This window comes from Chlamydomonas reinhardtii, chromosome 14 (genome assembly GCF_000002595.2).
Source record: "Chlamydomonas reinhardtii strain CC-503 cw92 mt+ chromosome 14, whole genome shotgun sequence".
Taxonomy (NCBI): Eukaryota; Viridiplantae; Chlorophyta; class Chlorophyceae; order Chlamydomonadales; family Chlamydomonadaceae; genus Chlamydomonas; species Chlamydomonas reinhardtii.
In genome coordinates, this window is record NC_057017.1 from 3,030,633 (window position 1) to 3,055,495 (window position 24,863).

At 60.7% G+C, this 24,863-nt stretch overlaps 5 protein-coding genes across 7 annotated transcripts; 3 read left to right on the top strand and 2 right to left on the bottom strand.

Moving 5' to 3' along the window:
* Position 1: 1 nt before the first annotated feature.
* Positions 2-11,213, bottom strand: CHLRE_14g628237v5 (uncharacterized protein). 3 transcript variants are annotated; one of them, XM_043070331.1, is made up of 20 exons: positions 10,916-11,213; positions 10,438-10,577; positions 9,946-10,285; positions 9,355-9,664; positions 8,864-9,096; positions 8,316-8,661; positions 8,017-8,138; positions 7,234-7,830; positions 6,270-6,350; positions 5,555-6,140; positions 5,182-5,496; positions 4,825-4,968; positions 4,431-4,657; positions 3,991-4,129; positions 3,658-3,768; positions 3,454-3,497; positions 3,104-3,249; positions 2,836-2,942; positions 2,607-2,665; positions 2-2,450 (listed from the first exon to the last, which is right to left on the bottom strand). In XM_043070331.1, exons 1-20 carry the CDS (start codon positions 11,057-11,059, stop codon positions 2,178-2,180), a joined length of 4,464 nt encoding a protein of 1,487 aa, XP_042917005.1. In that variant the 5' UTR covers positions 11,060-11,213; the 3' UTR covers positions 2-2,177. The 3 variants fall into 3 exon arrangements, with proteins under 3 accessions (XP_042917005.1, XP_042917004.1, XP_042917006.1); XM_043070332.1 differs by lacking the exons at positions 7,234-7,830; positions 8,017-8,138; positions 8,316-8,661; ... (3 more) ...; positions 10,438-10,577; positions 10,916-11,213 and adding an exon at positions 6,631-6,903; XM_043070333.1 differs by lacking the exons at positions 2-2,450; positions 2,607-2,665; positions 2,836-2,942; ... (7 more) ...; positions 5,555-6,140; positions 6,270-6,350 and having other exon boundaries at positions 6,958-7,830.
* Positions 11,214-11,268: 55 nt separating this feature from the next.
* On the bottom strand, positions 11,269-14,406 carry CHLRE_14g628350v5 (uncharacterized protein). Its single transcript, XM_043070334.1, has 8 exons — positions 14,235-14,406; positions 13,997-14,121; positions 13,602-13,707; positions 13,310-13,372; positions 13,074-13,144; positions 12,875-12,959; positions 12,371-12,451; positions 11,269-11,948 (listed from the first exon to the last, which is right to left on the bottom strand). The coding sequence occupies exons 1-8, from the start codon at positions 14,302-14,304 to the stop codon at positions 11,803-11,805; spliced, it is 747 nt and encodes a 248-aa protein (XP_042917007.1). The 5' UTR covers positions 14,305-14,406; the 3' UTR covers positions 11,269-11,802.
* Positions 14,407-14,523: 117 nt separating this feature from the next.
* Positions 14,524-18,905, top strand: CHLRE_14g628400v5 (uncharacterized protein). The gene is made up of 13 exons (XM_043070335.1): positions 14,524-14,670; positions 14,899-15,092; positions 15,259-15,341; positions 15,545-15,621; positions 15,929-16,106; positions 16,348-16,424; positions 16,719-16,797; positions 16,971-17,031; positions 17,337-17,506; positions 17,657-17,691; positions 17,884-18,240; positions 18,450-18,554; positions 18,715-18,905. The coding sequence occupies exons 1-13, from the start codon at positions 14,585-14,587 to the stop codon at positions 18,800-18,802; spliced, it is 1,590 nt and encodes a 529-aa protein (XP_042917008.1). The 5' UTR covers positions 14,524-14,584; the 3' UTR covers positions 18,803-18,905.
* A 75-nt stretch (positions 18,906-18,980) lies between these two features.
* CHLRE_14g628450v5 (uncharacterized protein) lies at positions 18,981-21,892 on the top strand. The gene is made up of 8 exons (XM_001692741.2): positions 18,981-19,209; positions 19,338-19,405; positions 19,632-19,725; positions 19,956-19,978; positions 20,245-20,351; positions 20,601-20,697; positions 21,015-21,113; positions 21,317-21,892. Exons 1-8 carry the CDS (start codon positions 19,089-19,091, stop codon positions 21,389-21,391), a joined length of 684 nt encoding a protein of 227 aa, XP_001692793.1. The 5' UTR covers positions 18,981-19,088; the 3' UTR covers positions 21,392-21,892.
* Positions 21,893-22,013: 121 nt separating this feature from the next.
* On the top strand, positions 22,014-24,653 carry CHLRE_14g628500v5 (uncharacterized protein). Its single transcript, XM_043070336.1, has 8 exons — positions 22,014-22,252; positions 22,312-22,413; positions 22,527-22,608; positions 22,772-22,853; positions 23,112-23,151; positions 23,483-23,595; positions 23,718-23,764; positions 23,949-24,653. Exons 1-8 carry the CDS (start codon positions 22,059-22,061, stop codon positions 24,474-24,476), a joined length of 1,188 nt encoding a protein of 395 aa, XP_042917009.1. The 5' UTR covers positions 22,014-22,058; the 3' UTR covers positions 24,477-24,653.
* Positions 24,654-24,863: the final 210 nt, after the last annotated feature.

Sequence of the window (24,863 nt, forward strand, 5' to 3'; positions counted from 1 at the left end):
AGCACCGGTAAGGTTACAATGGCGGCAGCAGGTGTGAAGGCGTGTTACATGTATCCTGATGCTCAGCAACTGCAGTTGGCGCGCGGCACTGAAGCGCGGTACTGTACTGTGTAGGCACCAACTAACTTGTGATCCTGCCAGGCTTGTCTGCCTGTCAACTACACCACTACGGCACACACACGTGCCGTATGCTGTACAGTGCCCTCACCAGGGCCGGTTACTGACAAACCAATTAACCCTGCGGGGGCATCTACATATCTTGCAGTCTGAATCCCTCACACACACATGCCCCCTGCCCCCCCCACTCCCACTCCCGTATTGTGGGGCACCATTTCATGAGGGCCATCTGTACCCAACCGGCATGTATCGTGTAATTCACGCTCACTCAAACTGCAAGGCACACCTGCCGTACCTCTGCCCCCACGTCCTTACAGACACCGCGGCAACTTCATCCTCTCCTGGTCTCAGGTTTAACGGGGTCCTCAGGTTCCCCCCTCGTCCAGGCGCTGCGGCCGCACCCCACCCGAACCGAGCGGCCACCGTTCAGTGACAGGACCCATTCAATTGACAGCATCGCCACCCACCCAGACATTCTCTCGCATCGCCACGCATCCAGGTCTCGTGTACCCTTGCTCAACAGTAATGCAATGTAGCATGCGGCATCATGCGGCATCATGGGGTTCGGTGAAACCATAGTAATGCCCATTACTCGGAGGCCGCCGTGTTGCCTTGGTAGTTGTTCTACTCGCGCTTGCGCTACTGACTGCCTACTCTCGTGCCACCTGCAAGCCCACTCCGCCGTCCGCTCTGGTCTACGTACGCATTCGTTCCCACCACACTCGTCATTTCTAGGGTGGCCGCAGCAGGCAGCACGCGCACCATCTACATCGAATCAAGTGCGCCTTCATGCACTGCTGCAAACCACCGGATACAAATACCGCGGCCATTTCATCCTATCCGGGTCTCGGGGTTAACGGGGTCCTTTGCCTCAGACCCCCTTCCTCGTCCAAGCGCCGCGCCCCACCCGCACGGAGCGACCACCGTCCAGTAACGGGACCGCCCCAGCATGCTCCCGGCTATGTTCGGGAGATGGGGTAGACGCGTGCGGCCTCAGACTGGAGACGTGGCGTGGGCGCAGCCCACTTCTCCCTTGCGAGGGAAAACCACATTTCTTGTTCCCTGCCCAGCAATCGGCGCTGCGTTTGAAACAGATTGAGTTGTGAAACTGACCCCACTCATTGGAAACTGACCTGCACCACAATCGGTGTCACCGGCCCTTGCATTTCATTCTCATTCCAAAACGGTGGCACACCTCTGCAAAGCATTGAATTTAGCAGTCAACAGCCCGACCACATGCCCGCATCACGTCAAAGCCAGGGCTCCGCCATATCATTAATAGGGATACGTCCATAGTATGCGACCAGCAGCTGTCGCTGGTGGATGAATGGGTTGCGCATGCCAGCATCTCTTAAGCCTTACAACTACACGTCCCGGCCAGGCCAGACTAACGCATTAGGTCAGCAGACAGCCAGCTCCTAATAACCGGGTGCTGCGTCCCGATGCGTCGTGCGGCGGGGATTCTCATGACATACCAACCAAGCAATGCAGCTTCTCAAGTGCGATGTCACCTCTACCACCACGACCGGAACCGCCCGCCGCCCTGCTGCCCCTTCTGCATTGTGCAATTCAATGCCTCTGCCGGCAGTGGCACCGGAAGGACAATCCCCAGCCGAGGGCACGCGTCGTGCTGTTACCTCTTCCCAGCCACGCACTCTTAGGCATGATAATGCAGCACGCAGCCTTAATGCACACCATCCATCTTTAGCGCAAGCGCTGTGTACGATGTACACGCGAGTACCAAATGTGGCAGCCTTAACCCACATACACATGCATACGACAATAGCTTGCAGCTCTCCCCATGTAGCGAGGCCCATGTTGCAAGTGTCATGTACAGTATGAAATGTTGCTGACAAACACAAGGCGGTGCTTGCAAGAATACATGAATTCCGTGTTGTTTGTTAGATTACCTGCATTGCTGAAGCCTTCAGCACACACTTTACCACTGATGGCCGCCGACCTGATCATAGCTAACCTTCCCGCCGTTCCCTACAAGGCCCCCTGGGCTCAGTACTTGGCGCAGCAATGTCTGATGCTGCAAGTACCGTGCATTTCGTTTCTCAGTTTGCAAATTGACTGTAGCCGGACTGCGGCCTCTCTGATTGCGATTTCGACGCCACAGAAGCCATGCCCGCGCCCAGGCGCTCCAGCTGTCGCACCAGCTCGTCAGCAGTGGGCCGGGCGCTGGGCAGCGCGTGCCAGCAGCGCTCGGCGAGCGCGCGGTAGTTGGAGGGCACCCACGACGGCATGCGCGGGCGCAGACCCACATGCGACACGGCGTCTGCAATCTGCTGTGCCGTCAAGCCCTCGTGGAGACGCACGCCAGCCACGACCTGTGTTATTATGTATAATTTGGGAGGGACAGTTGTTGCTTGACCGGCTGTTTACTGTGACAAAAAACACGACCGTTGCGCATGCAAGTCCCCAGCCTGACTCGCAACATGCCATCCAGCCCCATGCCGGCCCCACGCTATTTCTCTGGCTCCCACCTGGTGCATGATGATGCCAAAGGCGAAAATGTCCACAGCCGCTCCCAGCGGGCGTTGACCTGGCGGGTGGGATCGAGCGGCAAACCAGGTGGGAGTTCGCGCTTCCACCATGCAATCAAGCCATACCGTATTGAACAACATCTCACGTGCTAAGGTCCCGCCATAGACCACATGGAAGCCTGATCAAGAAACGAACGCCAGGAAGAACCTGAACGAGTCAAAAACTCACCCATGAACACCTCCGGCGCCACGTGTGTTACGGTGCCGCTGGCCACCGCCTCGTCAATCACCAACCTGCCCTGCTCATCGTGCGCCATAGTCTTGGCCAGACCGAAACTGCATGCGGTTGGCGTTTCGGTTACGTTGATGGGTTGGGTGTGCTGGTGCTGGCCAATTAAGCAAACATGGGTGGCATTAGTGGTTTCGCGAAGTGGCGAAGACGAGGAAACAATTTAGGGACAAAAGCACAGGTCACCGCACACGGCCGCAGCACTCACTCGGACAGCTTGGCTGTGAAGCCGCGGGAGTCGCGCGGGTTGGACTTGAGCAGCACGTTCTGCGGCTTGAGGTCGCAGTGCACCAGGTGCAGCGAGTGCATGTGCCGCAGCGCCAGCGCCACCTCCAACAGCGTGAGCAAGACGGACTGCGAAGGGGAGCAAACGGCGGTGCTTGGAGGACGCTCACGGTACGTAGGCAATCATGCAATCAAGCACGGGCTTGAAAGGGCATCTGGCCCGCCATGCAGCGGCTATGATTACCAGCCAGCACGCAAAACAGGCAGCACAACCATACGTAAACCGTTAGTCTGTAGCGTGTCAAGGCCGATCAATAAGCAATCACGGCTCACCCTGAAACTGATCGCCAGCATGGGCTTGCGTTTGGCGTTCGGGTCTGTGGAGGACGCATGCAGTCAAAGCGAAGCACACATGTGGCATCAATGATACGACTGCAGTGGTGTACCGTGTGCCATGCTGAGCCATTCTTCTTGCATGGCCCGTGCAAAACACATCCCCACACATCCTGGCGAGCTCTGCAGTCCTAGCTTGCTCACCGTGGCTCGAAGTGGTGGGCTGGAGCTGCCTCAGGAAAAGCCCGTCCACAATGGCATCACTGAGGCAGCCCGCATCGCAGTACTCCATCACCAGTGCCATCGAGGACGCCTCTGCATGCATAAACGTAATGCAAAGGGCCAGACTGAGCAAGGCAGTAGGGGGTGCGGGAAAGAGTACGTATGAGAAGCAGTATGATTGCTGCGTGCCCTTTGCACTGCGCGTGAGTATATAATGGAGGATGCATGTGCGAGTGCTGCCAGTTGCTAGACTCACTATCCGAAGTATCTAATCTTGTTAAACCCGGACCGGCCTGGCCATTCACACGTGCACACCTGGGTCGTCGGCATCGGCTCCCGTGTCGGTGTTCGGCACGTGCACCAGTTTGGGCATGGGGGTGGCGGGGTCGACGAAGTCGCCACTGGCTTGCAGGCTGGCGCCTTCCAACCGGCAGTCCGTGAAGAAGGTCAGGACCTGGTTGGATAGGGACAGCGAGTCAAGACGGCGAAAATGGTGGAAAGCTCACTGATGGAAACACGGGGCGTGTGATGTTCCTTTCATTGTGTTTGTTGTGCCCTCTATCTAACACAAGCACACACACACACACACACACACACACACACACACACACACACACACACACACACACACACACACACACACACACACACACACACACACACACACACACACACACACACACACACACACACACACACACACACACACATCCACGCACACGCACACGCGCAGTGCTGCCTCTGTCTCAACGCACCTGCACGATGTTGGGGTGGCTGATGGACACCGAGGCCACCAGCTCGATGGCATCGTGCACGTTCTGCTTGTGCAGCGCCACGGAGGCATTCGCCCGGCCTCCCAAGCCTGCCGAGTTTGTGGTCTTGGTCTTGGTGCTGACGGCGGCAGGCGTGACCTGCGCCTCCTGAATGACCTTGACAGCAACCTCCGACCCGTGGTACTTGGCACGGAATACGATGCCGTAGCCTGTTGAGGTGCAAAACGAAAAACGCAGTGCGCGATTTGGCCCAATCGGATGGCAGGCAGGATGACATGCTACCTTGCTTGCATGACACACCTGTTGGTTGCTGGTAAGTGGCTTGGCACTCAAGATCATTTCCATGATGCGAACACGTGCTAGTGTTCGTTCTTACCTCCGCGCCCGACCTCCTGTAGCAGCACGACGCTGTCGATGTCGCTCTGTCGCGAGTCCGCGGCACTGTTCATCATCTGCAGCGCCTGCGCCGCCTTGAGGCGCTCATGCATGATGGAGATGATAGGAGCCAGCTTGGACGCGCCTGCGTATGTGTGCAGTAGGCGATTTGGGTAACGCATTTACATGCATTTACATGCTTTGCAGTGCAATGCATTTGTGAGCAGAGTAGTTAAGGGATCCACTGACCACGAGACAATGATCCATCCGCCCGGCACTGCTGGATCCTGTTGACACTGCTGGGGGATCCAGCAACTGGACATCCACTGTCGTACATGCCCCGTTGGTTCTTGCTCACCTCGCGGGGTCTCTGCGGCCTCCAGCCTGAAAGAGATGCTGCGGCCCCGCAGCGCGACCGCCCGTCGCGGATAGTTTGCGCTGCGGGCGCAGCATGCGCTCTCCGGCCCCCTGACGTCCCTGCCAGCCACACCGCTGCCCTGACCCCCGGACCCCGGGCTGCTACTGCAAGCGAACACGACCCTATGCAGCGCCACTCCTGGGGAGACCAGCTGCAGCGGTGGCGCCTGCTGGCCGCCGCCGCGCGGAGTATTGAGCACCGCGCTCGCGAACGCGTTCAAGGCGGTCTGCTGGCCAGTGGACGCCGCCGCCACACCTGCACGCAGCGGCCGCTGTGGGAGACAAGCCGCCTCCATGACCCCCGGGTCCACCGCCGATGGCTGGGCTGCCGCCGTTGGTTAAGAGCCGCTGCAGGAGCGGGTTGCGCGGCCGGCCGCCCTCTGCTGTCTGAGGAGCCCCCGAGCCGTCCTCGTCCGGGCGCTTGGGTGACCCGCCGGCAGCCGCCTGCGGGCTGAACAACGCCGCCAGTGCCTGGCCCAGGGTTGCGCCCGTGCTGCCTGTGACTGAGCTGGCAGACATGGCCGCAGAGTCCTCATGGTGGCGGTGATCGCTGGTCACAGCGCCGCAGACGCCAGCAGCAAGGGCTCCGGCATCGATGGCGGTGGCAAAAGTGTCCAGGGTGCCACCCGTGCCCAGGAGGTTGTTGCCGCCGGCACCGAGGGCACCGGCTCGGCTGGCGTTGGCGGCGGCGATGGCAGCAGCGGCCTGTGGGCTGAGGCCGTTCGTAAAGACGTCTGGGGCGTCCTCCTCGTCCCGGTGGCCGCTGAGGCCACCACAGCCGCCGCCGACCACGGCGTTTTCAGGGACACAGGCAGGCTGGAAGCTGAGGGAGCGGGCCAGCTCAGCAAGGTTGGTGTTGTCAACGGGGGTTGCGCCGCTCTTCCTGCGCTGCTGTGAGTTCTGTTGGAAGTGGGCCAGGGTGGGCAAATGGGGCAGGAAGCGGCGAACAGAAAGGTACGTGGTCAGCAAAAGGTCTTCACGGGTTCACGGGTTCCATTACTAAGATCTTTTGCTGGCACGCGCACCTACCTTCAGCTCAACCTTCATGTGCTGCCACTCCATTTGCAGGTCTCCTTGCGTCATCTTTGTAATCACAATGGGCTCCACGGCCTGCAATGCATAGAAAGCACTTAAGGGGGGTTTCACATGTGACATGCGAAGCTAGCTTCGGGTCGAAACCAGGTCGAAACCACCCCCGAAACCAGGTCCGAAGCCAGCTCGCGAATCCGGGTCCGCAGCCCGGATTCGCCCAACACACATACTTAGTTTCGAGACGTCTGAAGTTTTCTATACTATTTTCTTACCCCAATCATGTGATATCAACCACTTGGACGCCGAAACCCTCGCGGCGACGAGCATTGCTGTGTGCCGTGGAGCAGAGTGCGCTTACAGTTGCGACAGCCTCCATTAAAATGGTTATGATCTTCATAATATTATATTGTAGGTGGGAGCGGGGCTAGAGCATCCTCCATGAGCGCGCACGCCTCGTATGTTTCGACATGTTGGGCTTTCCTAGCTCCTGCACGAGGATTACACCGTGGTCGCAGCAGCTATGCAACAAAAACGCTTCAAATCACTATATGTGCCATACAGAATGTTCGGGGGCGGTGTATGGAGCGAGGTGGACTCGGCATGTCGCGGTTGCGGGCGAGTCACGCATTGGGAACTCACTATGCGTGTAAAATAAGAGTATGGGAGCGCTGGGATTGTATGCGGAGACATAATTCGGCCCTTCCAGAGCTGGATTGGCGCCCACCCAAGGTGGATTCGAGGCAGCCGCATGTGAATCGGATTTGCCCCTGGCTTCGCCGAAGCCAGGTGGATTCACCGAAATCGGGTTGTCACATGTGAAACCCCCCTAAGGTTCAGATGGGAAGCTGGCACGTGAGACCAAGTAGGAGAAACCGCTGTCATTGTGTGGTGCGTAGCCATACCCAGCCCTGCGCCTAGCCATTCCAGCCATTCATAAAACCTAAGCAAAGTAACATCTCACCGCAAGCAGCTCTCGCTGAGACCGCACAACGGCCTGCAGAAGCGGCCGTGGCATTGTCTGCGTAAATGCAGTGTACAGGGCAAGCAGTGGCCGGCCGTCTGCTGTAGTGTTGGCTGCAGCACTGCCGCCGCCGCCAACACCTGCAAACAGTTTAGCGGCGGCCGCAGCTGCCTGGGCCCCAGCCGCAACGCCGCCACTGCTGGGGACTGGCTCCAGGTAGGGGGCCCGTGCAATGCTGCCAGCGGGGCCAAACGCTGATGTGCTGCAGCGGTCCGCCGTTGTCCCCAGGAGCCCCTCGCTGCCCTGCTGCAGCGAGCTGGAGGTGTGGGTAGCCAACGCCAGGGCGAGTGGCATGGGCGCATGGCGCGACAGCACCAGGTCACGCGGGTAGGACTTGGTGTCCTGCACGTGCGCCGCACAGTCGTCTACACACAGCCCTGCCGCGCCCTTGGACAGGGCCTCCGACAGAAGCGTGCCGGCCAGAGCCAGCGTGTGGCCTTTACAGGTGCTGGTGCCTGCTGCACTCGCGGCATCGGCACAGTTGCTGAATCGGACAAAGCCCGTGTTGGTGCCCGTGTTGGTGCCTGTGTTGCCATCCTGTTGATTGCAAGGTTTGTAGAAGGGCAGACAATGCGACCACGCACGCCAACATTTAAGTGCACGTGCAATGCTACTGTATCCTATGCATGCTTACAGCTAGCGCACTTGCCAATACGGTACCGTACACTACCAATCAAGACCCATCTACCCACGCAGACGTGACATTTGCAGCCATGCACGCACCCGGCTGCCATTCACAAAGGAGAGCATTCGCCGAATGCTTTCGGCGCTCTCCAGCTCTGTCGCACTGGTTTCGCCGCCAATGCTGGGGTCCGCAGTGCTCAGAGGCTTTACAGGAAGGGCCTCTGCAATGGCGCGTGTGGAAGAGCAAGCACACTATTAGGTAGGCTAGATTATGACACGTAGACAGCCCCAAGCATAGCAAGCAACGTGCGACGATGGGGTACGAGCTGTGCATCCATGCATCCACAAGATGATTGCCACGCACACGTACACAAACAGTGCGTCCGATGCGTGCGTACCTACGGCCTTGTTCCGAGCCACGGCGGCACCCATGGTGATGCCGCCGTTTGTGGTGGTTGCAGCGCTATACAACGCCGCCGCCAGGCTGCCCATGCTCCCATCTTCCTGCTGTTGCGCCGCCGTCACAGCCTGCATGACACTGCTGCCGCGGCCCTGCAGCAGCTGCAGCAACCCTGTTTTATCCCGGTCCATTATGAGCTCGCAGCTCGCCCGGCGCCGCACGCGAAGTGCCGAGGGGGTCGACAGCGGCGCCTGCGACGCAGCTGACAGCGATGACTTGCGGCCGCCGCCCACGGCCACCTCGTACGGGAATATGGCGGCCGCCGCCACCGCCTCTGCAGGTGCCTGCGGGAGGAGCGGCGGGTGGGCACCAAGATGTGGTGAAGAAACTCGAGATCCAGCAGCATTGCACTGCATTGCATGATGTGTGGATGGCGCGTGTTCATCTACACATGCGGTAGATAGTAAGCGGCCCTGAAGCAAGATGTTCATAACCGGCGGGTAGTTTACACGAGCAACAGGATGAGGTCATCACCTTGACACCCACCTGCTGCTGATGTACAAACGCCACACGCACTTGGCCAGCCACGTGGGCAATCTTCTCAGCCTCGCCCGCCGCCGCCGCTCCCAGCGCCGCCACCACCTGGCTGATGTTGGTGGCGGCCAGCAGCGCCGGCAGCGCCTGCCCCAGCACCGCCGCCGCCTGCGCCACGTGCGACGCCAGCAACGCGGCCATGGCGTGCAGCGCCTCAGGCGTCCAGCTGGCGGGCCGGGCGGCGGCTGCGTATGGATGGTCGAGGCCAAAGCAAGTAAGGGCAAGCAGCAGGCACCGTATGAAGTAAGGTGAAGAGGCTGCAGCGGCTGTCCCCATGTAACGTTTGTGCCGTTTCATCGATCAAGCAAGTGCAGCGCAGGACACAAACCCACGCAATACCCGAAGCAAGCCTGATGTGCACCACCACGCGCGCAAGCCCCCGACCAGCAGCGACTAATGCCTCTCCACCAGCAGTATGCGACCCAACACACACGCGCACCCACCCGCTGATGCCAGGCACAGCACACCCTTCAGCTCCTCCGACGTCTCAATGCCCACGACCGCAAAGTGCCTGCAGCCGTGCCCCGCCGCCAGCTGCGCCCAGTCCTCCGGCAGTGCTCCGCCGCAGCTACTGGTCATGAGGGCAGCAGGTGCAGCATCCGCCCGTGCTTGCGGCGCACCACCGGCGGGCAGCGGCGACGGCGGCGGCAGGGCCGTGGCAGGCACCTCGCGGAATGCAACAACTGGCGTCACCAGGTTTTGGTAGTCGGCTGCTGTCAGCGTGGCTGGGTCTTGACTGGCCAGGGCCAGCGCCTGTGACGTGCGGATGGAAGCGCACAGCAGCAAGGGACCAGCCGAGACTGGAGATTGGAGGGGGCCTTGCAGCGGCGCCTGCCTGACTACTACTGTTTGCGGTTTTGGCTAACTAGGTGAAGTGGCCACTGGTTTAAACGCACAGAGGCATACATGCCAGGTTCGTATGGCATGGCACCCACCAAAATCATCAGAAAGATTTCATCAGGCACGCACACACAATCAATCGGACAAACTTCATCAGCCCGCTAACGTTCGACCGCAGGAGCGCCACCACCCACCCGCAGCCGGGCCTCCTTTTGCTGTGTGGCGAGCAGCACGTCCATGACACTCGGCGCCACGGCATCGCTGCCGCCTCCCGCGCCGCTGCTGCAGGGCCCCGCGACACGTTGCTGCAGGCGGCTGCTTGCGGTGGCGCTGGAAGTAGTTACGCCGCTGTAAAGCGGAAGCGAGGCGGCGGCAGCAGCTGCCGTCGCTGCGCCACCGCCGCCGCCATCAGCTACTGCTGCCGCTGCGCCCGGGGGCCCCGCGGATGCCACCTGAAAGACCGGCCCGTGGTGAGCGCTCAAGCCCTGCTGCTGGCCGGTTTGAGCGCAGCCACCGTCGCACCGCAGGTACACACTGCATGCGTGCAGCAGGCATGCACACCGGAGGAAAGGGCGGCGTGTTAATTTTGGTGACCATCAACGCGCGGCAGTCGGCTGCAGATACTGTGTGCTTGCAGGAGGTTCGTTTGACCAGGTCCGCCGGCCCAAGCCACAGATGGTTCGTACCTGGCATGGCTAGCTTCGAGGCATTGCACCGCGGCCCGGCAACTTGCGACGAGCGACGTGCACCAGCCTTCTTGACCCGCGTTGATGGAAGCAAGCACAGGCAGCAGCCGGAGCAGAGCTGCGTTTTCGCTCGGCGGAGCCTGTTATTAGTAACCGGTTGTGCCAGGCCAGGGGCAGGAGAGCGAGGGGTTTTGCACGGCAAGCGAATGTCGAGTATGTGCAAGCAAGTTTGCAGCTACGGGATCTGACGTGCACTTGCAAGCAAGTTTATGGGGCTGGAGAAGCGTAGGCGCGCGCAATCGTAAACATGTGTGACGCTCAGGCCTTGTGACCACCTCCGCGCGGGAGTAGTCTGAGAGCTTCAATTAATATCATACCAGGACAAGAACATGTTGGTCGCGGCGGGCAGGCGCAGAGGCGAACCGCGAGTGCACAAGCGACATATCGCCCCAGGGCGCCACCTAGATATGTAGCTCACCCGTACAGCTGGATTAATACGTGTTGCATCGCTCGCGACCAAAAACTGCTGCGCGATAGGTGCCTGCCGGGGACTCGGCGAGCGCCTCGCCGGAAGATGCTCCGCTTGCGGCTCACTAACACAGCTTCTAAAGCACGATAACATGATGAAAAGTTCAGGCGCTGATAAGCTCCGGTCCGAACAAGGGCTTGTCCATCCTAGCAAACTGTGAGCGCTGGTTCAGTAGTGACACAGAACTTTTACGTGACTATGTGTTAGAATTCTATGAATATCACCGCGACACAGACACAGCCATGACACTTGACCGCGTCAGGCGGAGACAGACATAGAGCGTATCGCAGATACGGGTCTTGTGGCGGTTTTTTTCCCAGCTTTCGGCTTTCTTCCACCTCCCAGCTCAGTGACCATTCGGTTGTTTGATTTTCGGAGCAATTCGTCGGTGGTGACGTCACTTGAGCAATTCGTTGCGCAATGACTTGGGTGTGGAAACGCGGGTGACTTGGACGGTCTGCCTTTGCCGACACGCGGATTTCCCGTTACCCCCCTCAATACACAAGTCCTAGCGCTTGACTGTAGCATACTCACCAGCTACACAGATCATATCACCCAGGGGGGTTAAGAATTGCAACCCACGCAGCACAAGGTCCGTCTCCACACCCAAAGGCACAGCGAAGGCGAACCCACTCTAGGGATCGACTGCCGCAAGGGAGGACACCCGCACCTCAGGCCCCACCAACCGGCTACTGGTACATCACAAACACACATCTTCCCCTCAGCCACTCACACACACATACACATGCAGACACATGAGACGTGCACGTGCACGTCCTCACAGTACCACGCCCCAATCAAGCTGCCTGCCATCGGCACCCGCATCCTGAACGTCGTTAGGGGTAGTGCGTGATGCCCCCCGCCGCGCCCGCCGCGCCGCTGCCGCCCGCCGCGCCCGGCAGGCTCAGGTTAATGCTCTCGATGGTGAAGTTGTCGTTGGTGTAGATGCACATGTCGGCCGCAATCTTCATCGACTTGGTGCCTGCCGCGGGCACAACACGTGTTCGTAAGTCCTGGGCGAGGCGGGACGCGCAGACGGGCCACGCGACCCCACCGGCCAACACACGCCCGAACCACCACGTATCATCCCCTCCCTAGCGAGGTAGCCGAGGAGTCCACCGCAGCATGCGCAATACAGAGCACTGTGAGCTTGGTCCTAATTGCCCCCCTTCCCGCCCACCCGCCCCATGCGTCCTCTTGCCAATCGCGCAAGCACCGGCCATCTCAAACCCCAGAGCGCCGCTCGGCCACTTGCTAATGCCGACCTGCCCACATGCACCCCCACGCACAACCTCAGATGCGCCCTCGTGGCTACGATTTCTTTCACGTGAGAACAGTCCTCACACCTCCAACCCCTGCACCACAGCCTTCAAGCACCAACGGCCGCCACCGGGCCCCACCCACCAATGGTCATTGCATCCATCTCTGGCACGTCCATGAGCGCCCTCGCCGCGGCCAGAGCGAAGTTGCCGCCGCTGCCAATGGCTGCATGCGGGCCGAGTTGGAGCACGAGGGGATTGCGATGAGGGTTATTCCACAGCATTTCGGGCCGCGTTCGGGTTGGTTGGGGCTTGTGCGGAGCATTCACTCCTTGACAAGAAACGGGAAGGCGGGGCGTGGCCGAGCCCTTGGGCATATCGAGCCGCAAAAGCAGCGACAGACCAACATGCGACCGTGGCTCCCTTGACCTTTGGAAAACGCACACGACAGCATTTACTTTCCGCTTCCCTCATACGCTCCGCCCCAACTCATAGCACCGGGGACATATACACGCACGCACGCACGCGCCCCCTGCACATGACATACGCACGGCACGCACACACAACTGCCGCCCATGCCCTGCCGCACATCGACACACAGCCAGCCCCGCCCCCGCCCCCGCCCCCGCCGCCGCCCCACGGCACCCACCCATCACTCCGTCATGAGGCTCCAGAACATCGCCGTTGCCGGAGATGGTGAGCGTCGTGCTCGCGTCCGCTACCAGCAGCTCCGCCTGCGCAGAGACGGTGTGTGAAGAGGAGTTGACGAACACAGCTATACGATGGAGAGCCGGATGATAGCAAATGTTAAGCAACATGAGGACCCACCCGGCCGCCCAAAAACACACCTGCAGGAAGCGAAGCGCTTTGTCTTGCCGCCACTGCTTAGCCAGCTCCACCGCTGCACGCAGCAGCTGCCCTGCAGTTTATGCAATCCCCCCCGAGCAAGAGCGCTTGTCACGGCATGTTCCTGGGTACATGAACTCCTCCCAAGGATCTCTCCCGGCACTTGGGCAGTGCTAGGCCACACAACGCAGCTCTCCCGCAGCTCTCGCGCAGCACAGGCCTTCTCCGCGTTACCCACCTGGGTGCTCCTCCAGCTTCATCTCTAGCCGCTCCAGCAGGGAAAGGCCATCCGCCGCCGAGCCTGCAACAATCAAGATACCAGCCACCCTCAGCCGGATTGCGTGTGTGGCACACTCGCTTTCATGCCGATGCCCAAGCCCATGCCCACAATGCTCAACCGCAAGCCGGAACTCAAAGCACATGCACAAGCACCCACCTGCCCCAGGTGTCATGATAATAGCACAAACAACACCCAGCGCCTGCAATCACGCCCAAGCCTCAATCCCGGACTGCGCACCACACGCGCCCACCTGCAAATCCCGCCACCACGCCCTCGCCGATGCGGCGCACTTTGCGCACGTTTGGCTTGACCGACACTGAGCCCACCGACACCTGCCCGTCGCCAATCATGACCACCTGCAGAATGGTGTGGTTGTTACGATTATGAGAAGCCATGACGATGTGTACGCATGGATACAGTGGACGGTTAGGATGGGGAGAGAGCGGCCGTGAACGGACACGCCGTGGCTCGTGGAGCAGCAGCGGACTGCACGGGCGCCAGGCGGCTGCAACGCACAGACCCCACAGACAGCCGAATGACGGGGCCCAGTAAAAATCTAAGCACCTGCCAAATGAAGGGGTCAAAGATGCAACCGGCTGCTCCCCTCCGAATGGCTATGGCACATGCCCCGGTGGTGGGGCTCACCATGTCATCCTTGCGCACGCACAGGATGGTCGTGGAGTGCGTCTCGGGGCGCGTGTAGGTGCTAGACGGACGGCTTGAGGATGCATGGCCAGACAGCTGGCCCCACACACCTGGTCGGCCGGCACCTACGAACCGGCGCCGAGTGAGCAAGAGTTTGTGGGTGGCCAACAGGTGACGACAAGTGTCGGGTTGCGTGGTGCGTGTTGTGCCCAGTGCTGCCAGGGCCGCCCCGACCTACACGCCGCTGCCGCTAACAATGCATCGCTGCACTGCGCAGTCCTGCGCAGCGCTGCCAGTCCAGCAAGCATCCTCTGCTTGGAGATGGCTCAGTCGGAGCGCAGATGCAAGATGGAACCCACGAGGTTCTTAACGAGGTTCTCCAAAGCTAAGTACAGCGCAGCGGTGTTGAGACAGTCAATGAGTATTTACTGTATGCACTACACAACCGCAGCAAGTCCTCGCGACGATGTGCATGCCCCCGAACTGCATTCATTCATCTTTTCGACATGCAAGCAACCCAAGCATCAGTCTTGCAAGTTGCACAGTTTACGAATTCGTCCATCTGCACATAATTTTGGGCCTGTGAGGATGTCAGCCGAGGAAGACGACCAAGGCGGGCTGTGCCTGTGCCAGCAGGATAGCTATTTGAGGAAGCTGGTCACGACAGTAGTGAGGTGAGAGACGCTGGTGCATTAGCGGCTGCCATGAATGGGTTGCGGCTTCGCGAAGGGGCCTGGCCGGAGGTGCGGGAGGGGTGGGCAGCACCGTGCCGACCTAGCGCCAGACACACGCGCCTCACCCAGCATCTCATGTCTGTGCACGTTCAGGCGCGAGCCATAATGCAATGGCGCTTATGTGCTTATCTAATCTGCAACGACTTCCGCTGCCCCGTTTGCCTTTAGCTGCGCCAAGCTGGAGCCGCCCCCAGCGCCGCCCAAGCAGGAGGGCAAGCGCGGACCGGGACCCGGTGGCAAGCCGGCAGGCGCCGCCGAGGCTGCTGGCGTGGCTGCGGCCGCCCCGAGTCCCCAGCAGTACGAGGTGTACTTGGCTGAAAGCCCATTGTTCCCGGAGAGCGGCGGGCAGCCGTGTGACCAAGGTACGTGTACGGTATGTAGTACAGTGGTATGAATGTGGTTGCAGCGGCTGTGATATATAACGCGTCGCTGTTCCGGCGGCTCGGCGGACTGATGCATTACCGTGGTAACGACCCCGCGCGTGAAGCCGTAGCACAGCGGGACTGAAAGGTGACTTGTATGGAACAGGCGTGGTGACGGTGCTGGCAGACACAGGTGGCGCCGACGCCGCCCAAACCGTCATCAAGGTCATGGCGGTAGCTTGGAAGGAAGTGAGTTGGTGTTCTGGGGTTCAGGCTTATTGAGTGACGTCTGGTTGCAATCTGGGCATGAATGTGCGGGCCCGCCGGCGACTCGCTTGGCCCGCAGTGCTCAAGAGAAATGTCGTGCAACGCCGCATCGTTTTGTAATCTCCATTGGCGCTGAACTTGCTGTGCATGCGAAAACGTCGATGCGTGATCTTACACACACATAGGGCCGGCTGGCGCACACAACTGATGTGCCACTGCCACCTGGCGCACGAGTGGAGGTGGCTGTTGACTGGGCTCGGAGGTGAGTTGGCGGGGCTGCAGCACGTTCTTTGTACGGCAATGCTGGTCACCGCATTGGGACCGTGTGCACTGCTGCATTGTGTTTGCGCTGCACGACATCACTCTCCCGCGCGGTTTGCACTTGTGTCCATCACCCAACGCCGGCTGGCCGGGTTTCCAGCACACGTGTATGCCATACACACCGACTTGCCTCTTTGCGCTTCCGTCCAATGCCGAGCGTTTGTTCACTTCTTTATCATGGGATGGTGAAACCCCCCTCCTGCACGTGCACCCCATGCATGCATGCACCCATGCACACATGCATGCAGGTACGACCACATGCAGCAGCACACGGGCCAGCACGTGTTCTCCGCCGTCGCCGACCTGCTGCTAGGCGCCGACACAGCCAGCTGGGAGCTGCACCCGCTGGAGCCGGCGGCGCACGGCGGCGGCGACTACGGCTGCGTGAGCGTGGACCTGACCGTGCCGTCACTCACCGCAGAACAGGTGGGTGCGTGTGTATTTGTTAGAAAGCACAAGGGAAAGGGTATGTGTATCATGCGTGCGAGTTTGTTCCTGTCAGGCAAGCACCAGGAAGGCGTGGTTTGAACAAGGAGACGGAACGATAGCCGCCAAAAGGAAGGCATCCGTATGTGCGTGTGAGTGTGCGTGGCCGCGAAATGGTCTATATTGTGTGTGCAAACATGACTTGTGTTAGACTTTCTTCATCGCGCATTGTGCCCTGCAGGTTCTGGAGCTGGAGGCGCGTGCCAATGCGGAGCTGCGAGCCGTGCGGCGCGTGGAGCCGCTTGTGCTGGACCCACGGTGAGGATGAGGCCCGGGATGAGGGGAACGTTTCTCTGTTTCGCATTTGTGAGCATCGTCGATAAAATGTACGGTGACCGTCCATGCAAGACGGAAGTGGGGACTTCGGGATGGCTGTGGGGGCCTGGGGTTTGCGTGCGAATGTGGAAGGATGGAAGGCGTTGAGCGGTCTTTGTGCTGAGCCTCTGACTTTGTGGCTCAAGAACAGAATGTTGTAATGTGTCCGGTGACCAGCACCTTGTGGCGTGGTCGCCTGAACCATTACACATCTGTTTCCTCGTGTGCTTACAACAGCTCGCCGTTGGACCTGGAGCGAATGGAGGCGCTGCGGGCGGACCCCACCTTCCGCGGGAAGCTGCCACCGCCTGAAAAGGTGGGTGGCGCGAACGACTTCGCGTGCGCGCGTTGGAAACGTGCTTCTACCTCGCAGCTTGCAGAGCGTCATGGCATGTTGCCCAGCATGTATCCTTACTGCATTTGCTTTTATGCAAGGCAAGTTGTGGTCAAAGATTGTGACTGGATCGCTTGTAATATTCCTTGGCACAGATCAAGGGCGGGCGGCTGCGGCTGGTGCACGTCGAGGGACTGGACATCAACGCCTGTGGAGGTGTGAGGGCGGGGGCTCTGCGTGTTGCGCCTGCGCTTCTTCACCTGTGCGCATGCATTATCGTCTGCATTATGTATATGCGCGTGTGTGCGTGTGTGTGTGTGTGTGTGTGTGTGTGTGTGTGTGTGTGTGTGTGTGTGTGTGTGCGTGTGTGTGTGTGTGTGTGTGTGTGTGTGTGTGTGTGCGTGTGCGTACGGTATGTGCGTGTGTGTGTGTGTATGCGTGTTTGGAAGCACATGGTGGAAGCTCGAGTGACTGCGTGCGTCGGCTTCCACCCCCACCTCGCACCGACCCCTTACTCACAGGCACACACGTGCGGTGCACTGGCGAGGTGCAGGTACTCAAGGTGGTGGGCGTGGAGCGCACACGCGGCCAGACACGTGTGCGCATGATGACTGGCGGGCGGGCGCTGTCGGCCCTGGCTGGCTGCCTGACGCGTGAGGCCGCCCTCACGGCCAAGCTCACCGTGCCGCCGGTAGGAAGATGCGCGTTTGTCTTTTGCATTCTGATCGTGGTTGCCTTCTTCGGCTTTGAGCCAGTGAGCGGTTTGTTGTTGCCCTACGGCCGATGGACAGTGCCTGAGAAGGTATCGATTACTGCGAAACTTCTGGTCGCCCCCATACAGTCCCGCCAAGAGGAGTTCGTTGACATGCTGCTGAGGTGGGCCGAACACGGCGGAGGGGTTGGGCCGCTGGCCTGGGCACCGTGCGTGCAGCCTTAATGCTTGTGCCAGGAACCATACGGTACTCTTGGGACCGCCTTTGATGTTGTGGTTCGTGTGCTGGCCACGTTCACAGATCGACCGCTACTCAATGCCCGGTGCCCCCTGTCATTCACTTCTAATTGCGTCAGGGACCGGCGAGACGGCGCGAAGGCTCGGAAGCTGCTGGCGGCTGAGCTGGCAGCGCTGCTGGGGAGACAGCTGGTGCTGGCGCCGCCGCCGCCGCCGCCGCCACAGGCTGCAGCTGCGGCGGGACAGGAAGCGGCGGCACAGGCGGCGGCGGCGGCGGTAGGAGCGGGGGCAGCAGCGGGGCCCGCAGTGCGCTGGGCGGCCCTGCACCGGCCGGCAGCGGACCTGGACTTTCTGTCACTCATGGCGTCTGCGGCGCTGGAGGCCTCGCCGGCTCTGCAGCTGCTGCTGCTCACCACGGATGACTCGGAGCCGGGGGCGTTGCCCGCGCCCGCGCCCAAGCCGGGTGTGGAGGACAGGTGCGCGTGCGCGGCGCTGCTGTGGCCGCGGCGCAACTACCTTAGCCGCTGGCACACCCTTCGTCATCCATGTGCAATGAACTGTCCTGGTGTGCGTGAACGAGCACAAGGAAATCATAGCGCAAAGACAGTGTATGCGATGCAGCAAAGCGACAGTTTACGGATGTCACCTGAAGTTACCTCCTTGTGTGTGTGTGTGCCAACTGCAGTGTCGAGTTGACGTTCCTGGTGGCGGGCCAGCCTGACCTGGTCAAGGCTGCGGGAGCCAAAGTGGCGGAGGCGCTGGGGGGTCGCGGAGGCGGCCGGCCAGGCAGGTGAGAGGGGGCGAGGCGGGGAGCGAGCGAGGCAGCTCGGCGGTGGCCGGAGCGTTATGTCAGCGTGTGTCCTCTGGTACCGTGCACGACACGCCGCGATACGGAACGCACATGGACTGGCGCGTGTGATTCCGTGCCTCGTGAATATCCGCTTGCGCAGGTACCAGGGGAAGGCAACGGGGAGCTACCGCTTGCCGGCGGCGCGTGCGGCCTTCGAAGGGGCGGTTGCTGCGGCGGGGCTGACTTGAAGCGGAGTGCAGCTAGCACAAACTTACTTAACTCAGCAGCTCCAACTTGCTTTGTCCTTCTTTGAGAGGTAGCTGTGCGTGGTCTGGGTCGGACCATGCAAGTGTCCGCCATGCAGTCGGGGGCTTCGACCGCGCTCGCCTGTGGATTATATTGAACGCGTTCTGTATTGACTGTATTCATGCAAACCATACGTCCTCTCGAGAGCCTGCAAGCACAGCTTCTGAACTGTTCGCAAATATTCGAACTGACAAGCGCTGAAAGGCTTCCTTGTGGAAACTGTATGCAATGCGGTTGCTTGTCACTATTGTCCTCGTACTAGCGCTCGTGGGCTGCAGCCTTCACGCAGCAGAAGGCGCTGGGCGAAATGGAGCGTTTATTGGCTATCACGAGTCGGAAGCGCGGCGAGGTGAGGTTTTATGGACTCGGTGTTGCATTGCTGTGAAAATTTGTCACATAGGTGGTTGCTGGGTTGCCGCGAGTTGAGCGACAATGAAAGAACAACTTCTCTTGCCGCGACCGGCATGTCCGTTGCAGAGGTAACGCTGGCAGCACAACCAAAGCCGGGGCCATTCAGGGTCAAGATTTCTTCCAGCTATGGCGAGGTAACAGCCATGTCGTCCCTTGAGCTCTCGTTGGCTGATTCAGGAGGCAGATTGTCCTCTAAAACGCGTGGGAAATGGAGCGTGCTACGGGCGCCGTGTGTTACAACGCAGGTGCTGCGCGGGTTTGGCACAACAGACATAGCGCCGTTGACCCGACGTTTGGGACAAGCCCTCCCCCCCGCCAGCAACTCGAGGGATCTCAGACGTATCACCATGCGCCTCACAGTTTATCATCAAGCTGCGGCCTGACCTGGCGCCCGACACCTGCACGCTTGTCTGGGAGCTGGCGCAAAAGGGGAACTGCCCCTCCTGCAAGTTCTGTGAGTTCCTTATCGGAGGCACCTAAGGCAGAGAAAGAAGGGAACGAAAGACAGCTAGGCACAGCCCATGCGATGCATGTTGCCACCAGCGCCGGGGGATCGGAGCCTCCGAGGCCAGCAGTTCACAGTGCCGCGTTGGTGTTTGTTGCCAGCCAATTTAGCACGCTCGCCTGCTGCTCTTGTGACCGCACGCCCACGCTGCTCCCCTGCAACCCACTGCTCCCCTGCAGACCGCCACGAGCCAGTGCCTATGGTATGTGCCGCGCACTGTTGAGGAAGACTGCACGTGGTTTCCATGCAGGGCCTCGGTCCTGGGCAGCAGCCAGGCCTTCGCTTCAGCTCTTGCAGCTGACCCTGCACCTGACCCATGCCGCTGCGCCGCTGCGCTGCCGTGCCCCCACCCCCCTCCCACGTAGCCTCTCCAAACCGCCCCTACAGGCCTGAACCTGGGGCCCAACCCTTCCAACCTCCCGCCTCTCGCCCTGTGAATGCATATGCGTGTCTGTGTGTCCTGGACAGGAGTGGGGCAACAACGGCTTCTTCGGTCCACCCTACGCGCTGCTGCAGGGCAGCCTGGCGGACCTGGCGCGCCAGCCGCCCTTTGAGAACAAGGGCACAACCGTACAGTGGGTGGCCGCGTGCCGGGTGTGCGTTACTGTAGTTGGGTTGATGGGGGTGGACAGCTCAGAGCGCGCGGACCAGGCTTTTGGAGGAGCTCCCATTTGGGCATTTGGGGTTATGCGCTGACTAAGGGCTGGTGTTGCCACGTGTCAGGGTCCTGTCCGTCACGTGCCACTCTCAGGTGCCGCAAACGACACGCGCAGCATCTGAGCGCAACAGGCACTGCCTTGACCTCTCCCACACGGCCCATGCAGGAAGGGCCACATCTGCATGATCCCGAACTGCAAGGAGTTCTTCATCGCTACTGCCGACCACTCAGAGTGGGGGCAGAGCCACACCGTGTGGGGAGAGGTATGCGCTTGTGTGTGCCGGGGCGGAAGCCTGAGGCGGGACTCAGAGTGCGGGACATGCGACTCAGGACGGCGTGTGTGAGCATTAGCATGTACAGAGCTGGGCTTGTGCAGTGTGCCACACAGGACGAGCTGCACGCATGCTAAACGGGAACACGCCAGCCGTTGCACGGCGGTGATGCCTGCATGTCACAGCCGCACCGTGCGTGCAACACAAAACATCTTGGCGTGCACGCCTTCACCACGTGCCCTCACCTGCTGCCTGCTGCCCCTCTCTGTCGTGCCCTGCACTCTTGTGCTGTGTGTCCGCCGCCGCAGGTCGAGGACCTGTCCGCTGAACCCAACTACCCCTTCGAGCCCTTCCACAGCAACACCCACGACAACATCACCACACGCTGGCTGGACAACACCTACGCGGTGGGTGGCGGCGGCTGGTTGGTGTTGTGGTGCGGTGTGGGTGTCCGGGGTGCTGGTGGGCAGGGGCGCTAGTGTACAGGACGATGGTGGTGGGCAAGGAAGGCAGTTGTGGTGGCTGTGGGCGATGTTGGGGCTCTCGGGTCTAGGTGCCACGTGCTGTATGCTGATGATTGAATTACACGTGTGTCCGGTGCGTACCGCAGTTCAACTTGACGGCGATTGAGCCTGTGCCCCTCGGGACCGGCAGCAGCGGCAGCGGCACCGGAGCGAGCTTATGATCAACAACGCATGAAAGCTCCCTGTTGGGAAGCCCCTGAAAGCAAAGGGGCGAAGGCGGGGTGATCTGGTTGGGTAGCAAGGCGCCCCCGGCTTGCCTAAGCTACGAGGCTGGTTCTGGTCTTGTTAGGCAGCGCCGCGACCCTGCGTGCAAGACTTCAGAGGACTGGTGGATTGGTTTTGGCGGGCGGGCCCAGACATGGTACGCCAATAGTAGCTATTCAAGTATGAGGTAGCCATGAGGAACGACGTCATATGGGCAGCGGCCGCGTACGTGACCAAAGTATACATGTGCGTATGATATTACTGGGCATCTAAGTGAGTGACTCAGGATTGAGCTGGCCGGTTTGATGGATGGATGAGAACATGGGTCCTGAGTGACGCGGAGGGCAGAGCATTTCGCTGTGCGCGGAAGTACGGCCGTAGAGAAGGACCGCGATGCCAATTAGGGAGTGAGGAGATTATGGCATTGGGTGCAATACTGCAATGTGTACCGGTATGTGTGAAAGTTTACAAGGGGGGACAAGTCAAGACGGGCATGCACGTGTCGAGATAGGTCGGGCGTGCAGCGCACGCGTGCAGTAGTACGCATCGGGATATCACTCATGCATGGCGCTGACCAATAGCTACAACGTTATGACTTACAGCAGGGCTAATGTATAGGTAGCCATGCAGCAGCAACAACAGCGGCACGCCGCGCTCAGACCCTGCACACATCCATCGCGCGTCGCAGCACGCCGTTTCATCAGCGTGCGGGCCAAGGCCAGCGCGACTGACTCTTCTAGCCATACCAAGAATGTTTTCGTATTTGGGCTCGGCTATACAAGCGTGGCACTCGCCAACTGGCTCGCGAAGGAGGGCTGGTGAGCAGGAGCATGTTTTGTGAACCAATGAAACACCATCACATGAACCTATTTTGCAGGTCCATAAGCGGAACGTGCAGATCGGAAGCACGAGTCGCTGGCCTGCGCGCGAAGGGCTGGCACGTCGAGGGCTACGACCCAGGGCGCGGCTCAACGCTGTCGTAAGAACATTGTCGCAGTATGGTTGATGTGGGGCTTACTGTGACGACAACGGACTCGTTGGGCTTGGCACCATCCATCGAATCCTGACGTTTAATCCCCTGGGCATCCACAGGCCGGAGCTGTCCGCGCGGCTGGCTGACAGCCCCTACGTGCTCAGCAGCATTCCGCCCGTCGCTCTGGCCCTTTATGACCCGGTGGGTGGCCTTCTCATGGTTCCAGCGGAAAGGTGCCTGCGGGCGCTGCGCGGCCTGCAAAACACATGCGTCAGTTGTGCACCCCGGCTGTGCGGACTGCCGTGACTAGAACCGCCGCCGACTCACCTGCTCCGCGTCACATTCCATCATTCCCTGACCACAGGCGCTATCGGCTCAGAAGTCGTTGTTGCGGCCGCTGGCCGCTGGCGGGCGGCTGGCATGGTTTGGCTACCTCAGCAGCACTGGTGAGCTGAAGAGCCGTGGCCCTTGGTGTTGTCGTGTTCAACTGCATAGCTTCTGAACCTAGGGGCACGCGCACGTGATGCCGGTTGAATACTTCTACATGAGTCACTGGAGGGTCTGGGCGCAGCGATGACGTGGCGTGGCGTGAAGCTCGGAACGATGACGTGGTGGCGCCTTGCGCCCGCGCCATGCGCCCCCGCCATGCTCCCCCCCCGCCACGTTCGTTACATGTACATGTGTACGGCGTCCACCAACCGCAGGCGTGTACGGCGACTGGCAGGGTGAATGGGTGGATGAGAGGTGAGGCGTGTGCCGTGTCCTCTCGCTACCGTGCCGTATGCTCTTGGACAGACCTGTACCTGTGTCACCGATAGATGCGGGCACCGCCGCCGCCGTGTGGCCCGACTGTGTGGCGTGGCCAACTCCCAATCGAGCACCCAGCGGTTTGCTCGTTACGTACAGGCCCGGTCGGTCGGGTAGGCACACCTGATCCCCGCCCCTCAACCCTGCCCCCCATGATGGGGCCTGTTCGTTGAGCTTTGGGCATGCCGCACGCCGTAACCCCAAGATTCCAGAGTTGTAACAGCCCCCACACCTCAACATGGAACGCACTCCCCTCGCCTCCGCGCAGCTCGCCCTGCCGCCAGACCAGCTCCAAAGCCATCGTGCGGCAGGAGGCGGAGGCGGCGTGGCAGCAGATGTGCGAGCAGCACGGGCTGCCCACACACATCTTCCGACTGGGAGGTACGGACGGCAGTGGAACGGGGCATGGTATGCATGATTCACGTGCGCATGCGAGGTTTAAAGGTCGGCGGGGGCGGGGGCGGGCTTGATCAAAGAAGCACAATGTGCCTTCTGTGTCGCAGGCATTTACGGACCGGGTAGGAGCGTGCTCGACTCGCTGCGGTCTCAGGTGAGCCGCCGTGCAATCCAATTTCAAATGCCCCCCTCCCCTCCTGCGCCCCACCTCCCCCGGATAACGCACGAGCCCCCACACTTCGCCCCGCCCCGCTCCTTCCCCTTCCCACACGCGCACTTCGGATTCCGTTCTTGCAACCCCTTCCCAACCCTTGCCTGCCCTCGCCATCCCATCCCAGCCGGCGGACCTGTCCGCCAGCCAGGAACGCCGCGGCCGCCAGCGCTACACCGCCCGATGCCACGTGTACGACATATGTGCCGTACTAAAGGCCAGCATGGCCGCGCCGCGGCCTGGTGCCGTTTACAACATTGTTGATGATGACCCCGCGCCGCGTGGCGAGGTGATGGAGTTTGCGCGGCGCCTTGTGGCCGGCGACAGCGGTGGCGGCGCAGCGGTGGCGGCAGCGGGGCCTGAGGCCGCAGTAGAGGCGGAGGCGGCAGGGCAGTCGCCATCGGGTTCAGGGCACGAGGCGGCGGCGGGTGGCAGCGAGGCTGCTGGCAGCGGGGAGGGCGACAGCAGTGGCGGTAGCGGCCGGAGGCGCGACGGCAGCGGGGCAGAGCGGTTGGAAGAGAAGCGGGTGCGGAACGGCCTCATCCGTCAGGAGCTGGGTGTCGTGCTGCGCTACCCCACCTACCGTGAGGGTGTGGCGGCGTTGCATGGTGGCGACTGTTGGCCCCTCACACCCGAGGACCTGGTGTTGCTTTAGGATAAACACTCTTGCTGGTGGAGGCGGCGGGAGCAAGCTTCGCCGCCATAGGGGCTGCAGCGTGTTTGTTGGCGGGTGGTGGTGCGTGGAGTGGTGGTGCGTGGAGTGGTGACCGGCACGGTGCACAAGGTCGTGGAGTGATGGACGTTGTCATATAGGATGTAACAAAGAGAAAGGCGCATGCAGGTAGTGCCGAACTGTGCCAGTCTTACACACAGCTGTGGGTCTACCTCTGAGTCAGTGCTCGTATCTTGTAGATGCCCTCAGGCACCCGGCATCTACACATGCGTAGATGGCCCTGACCGCGGCATCTACACTTAAGCCCCCAAGCCCCCCAAAACGTCTACGCTTCCCCCATTTTTGCGCCAAAACCGGCCAAAAACGTCC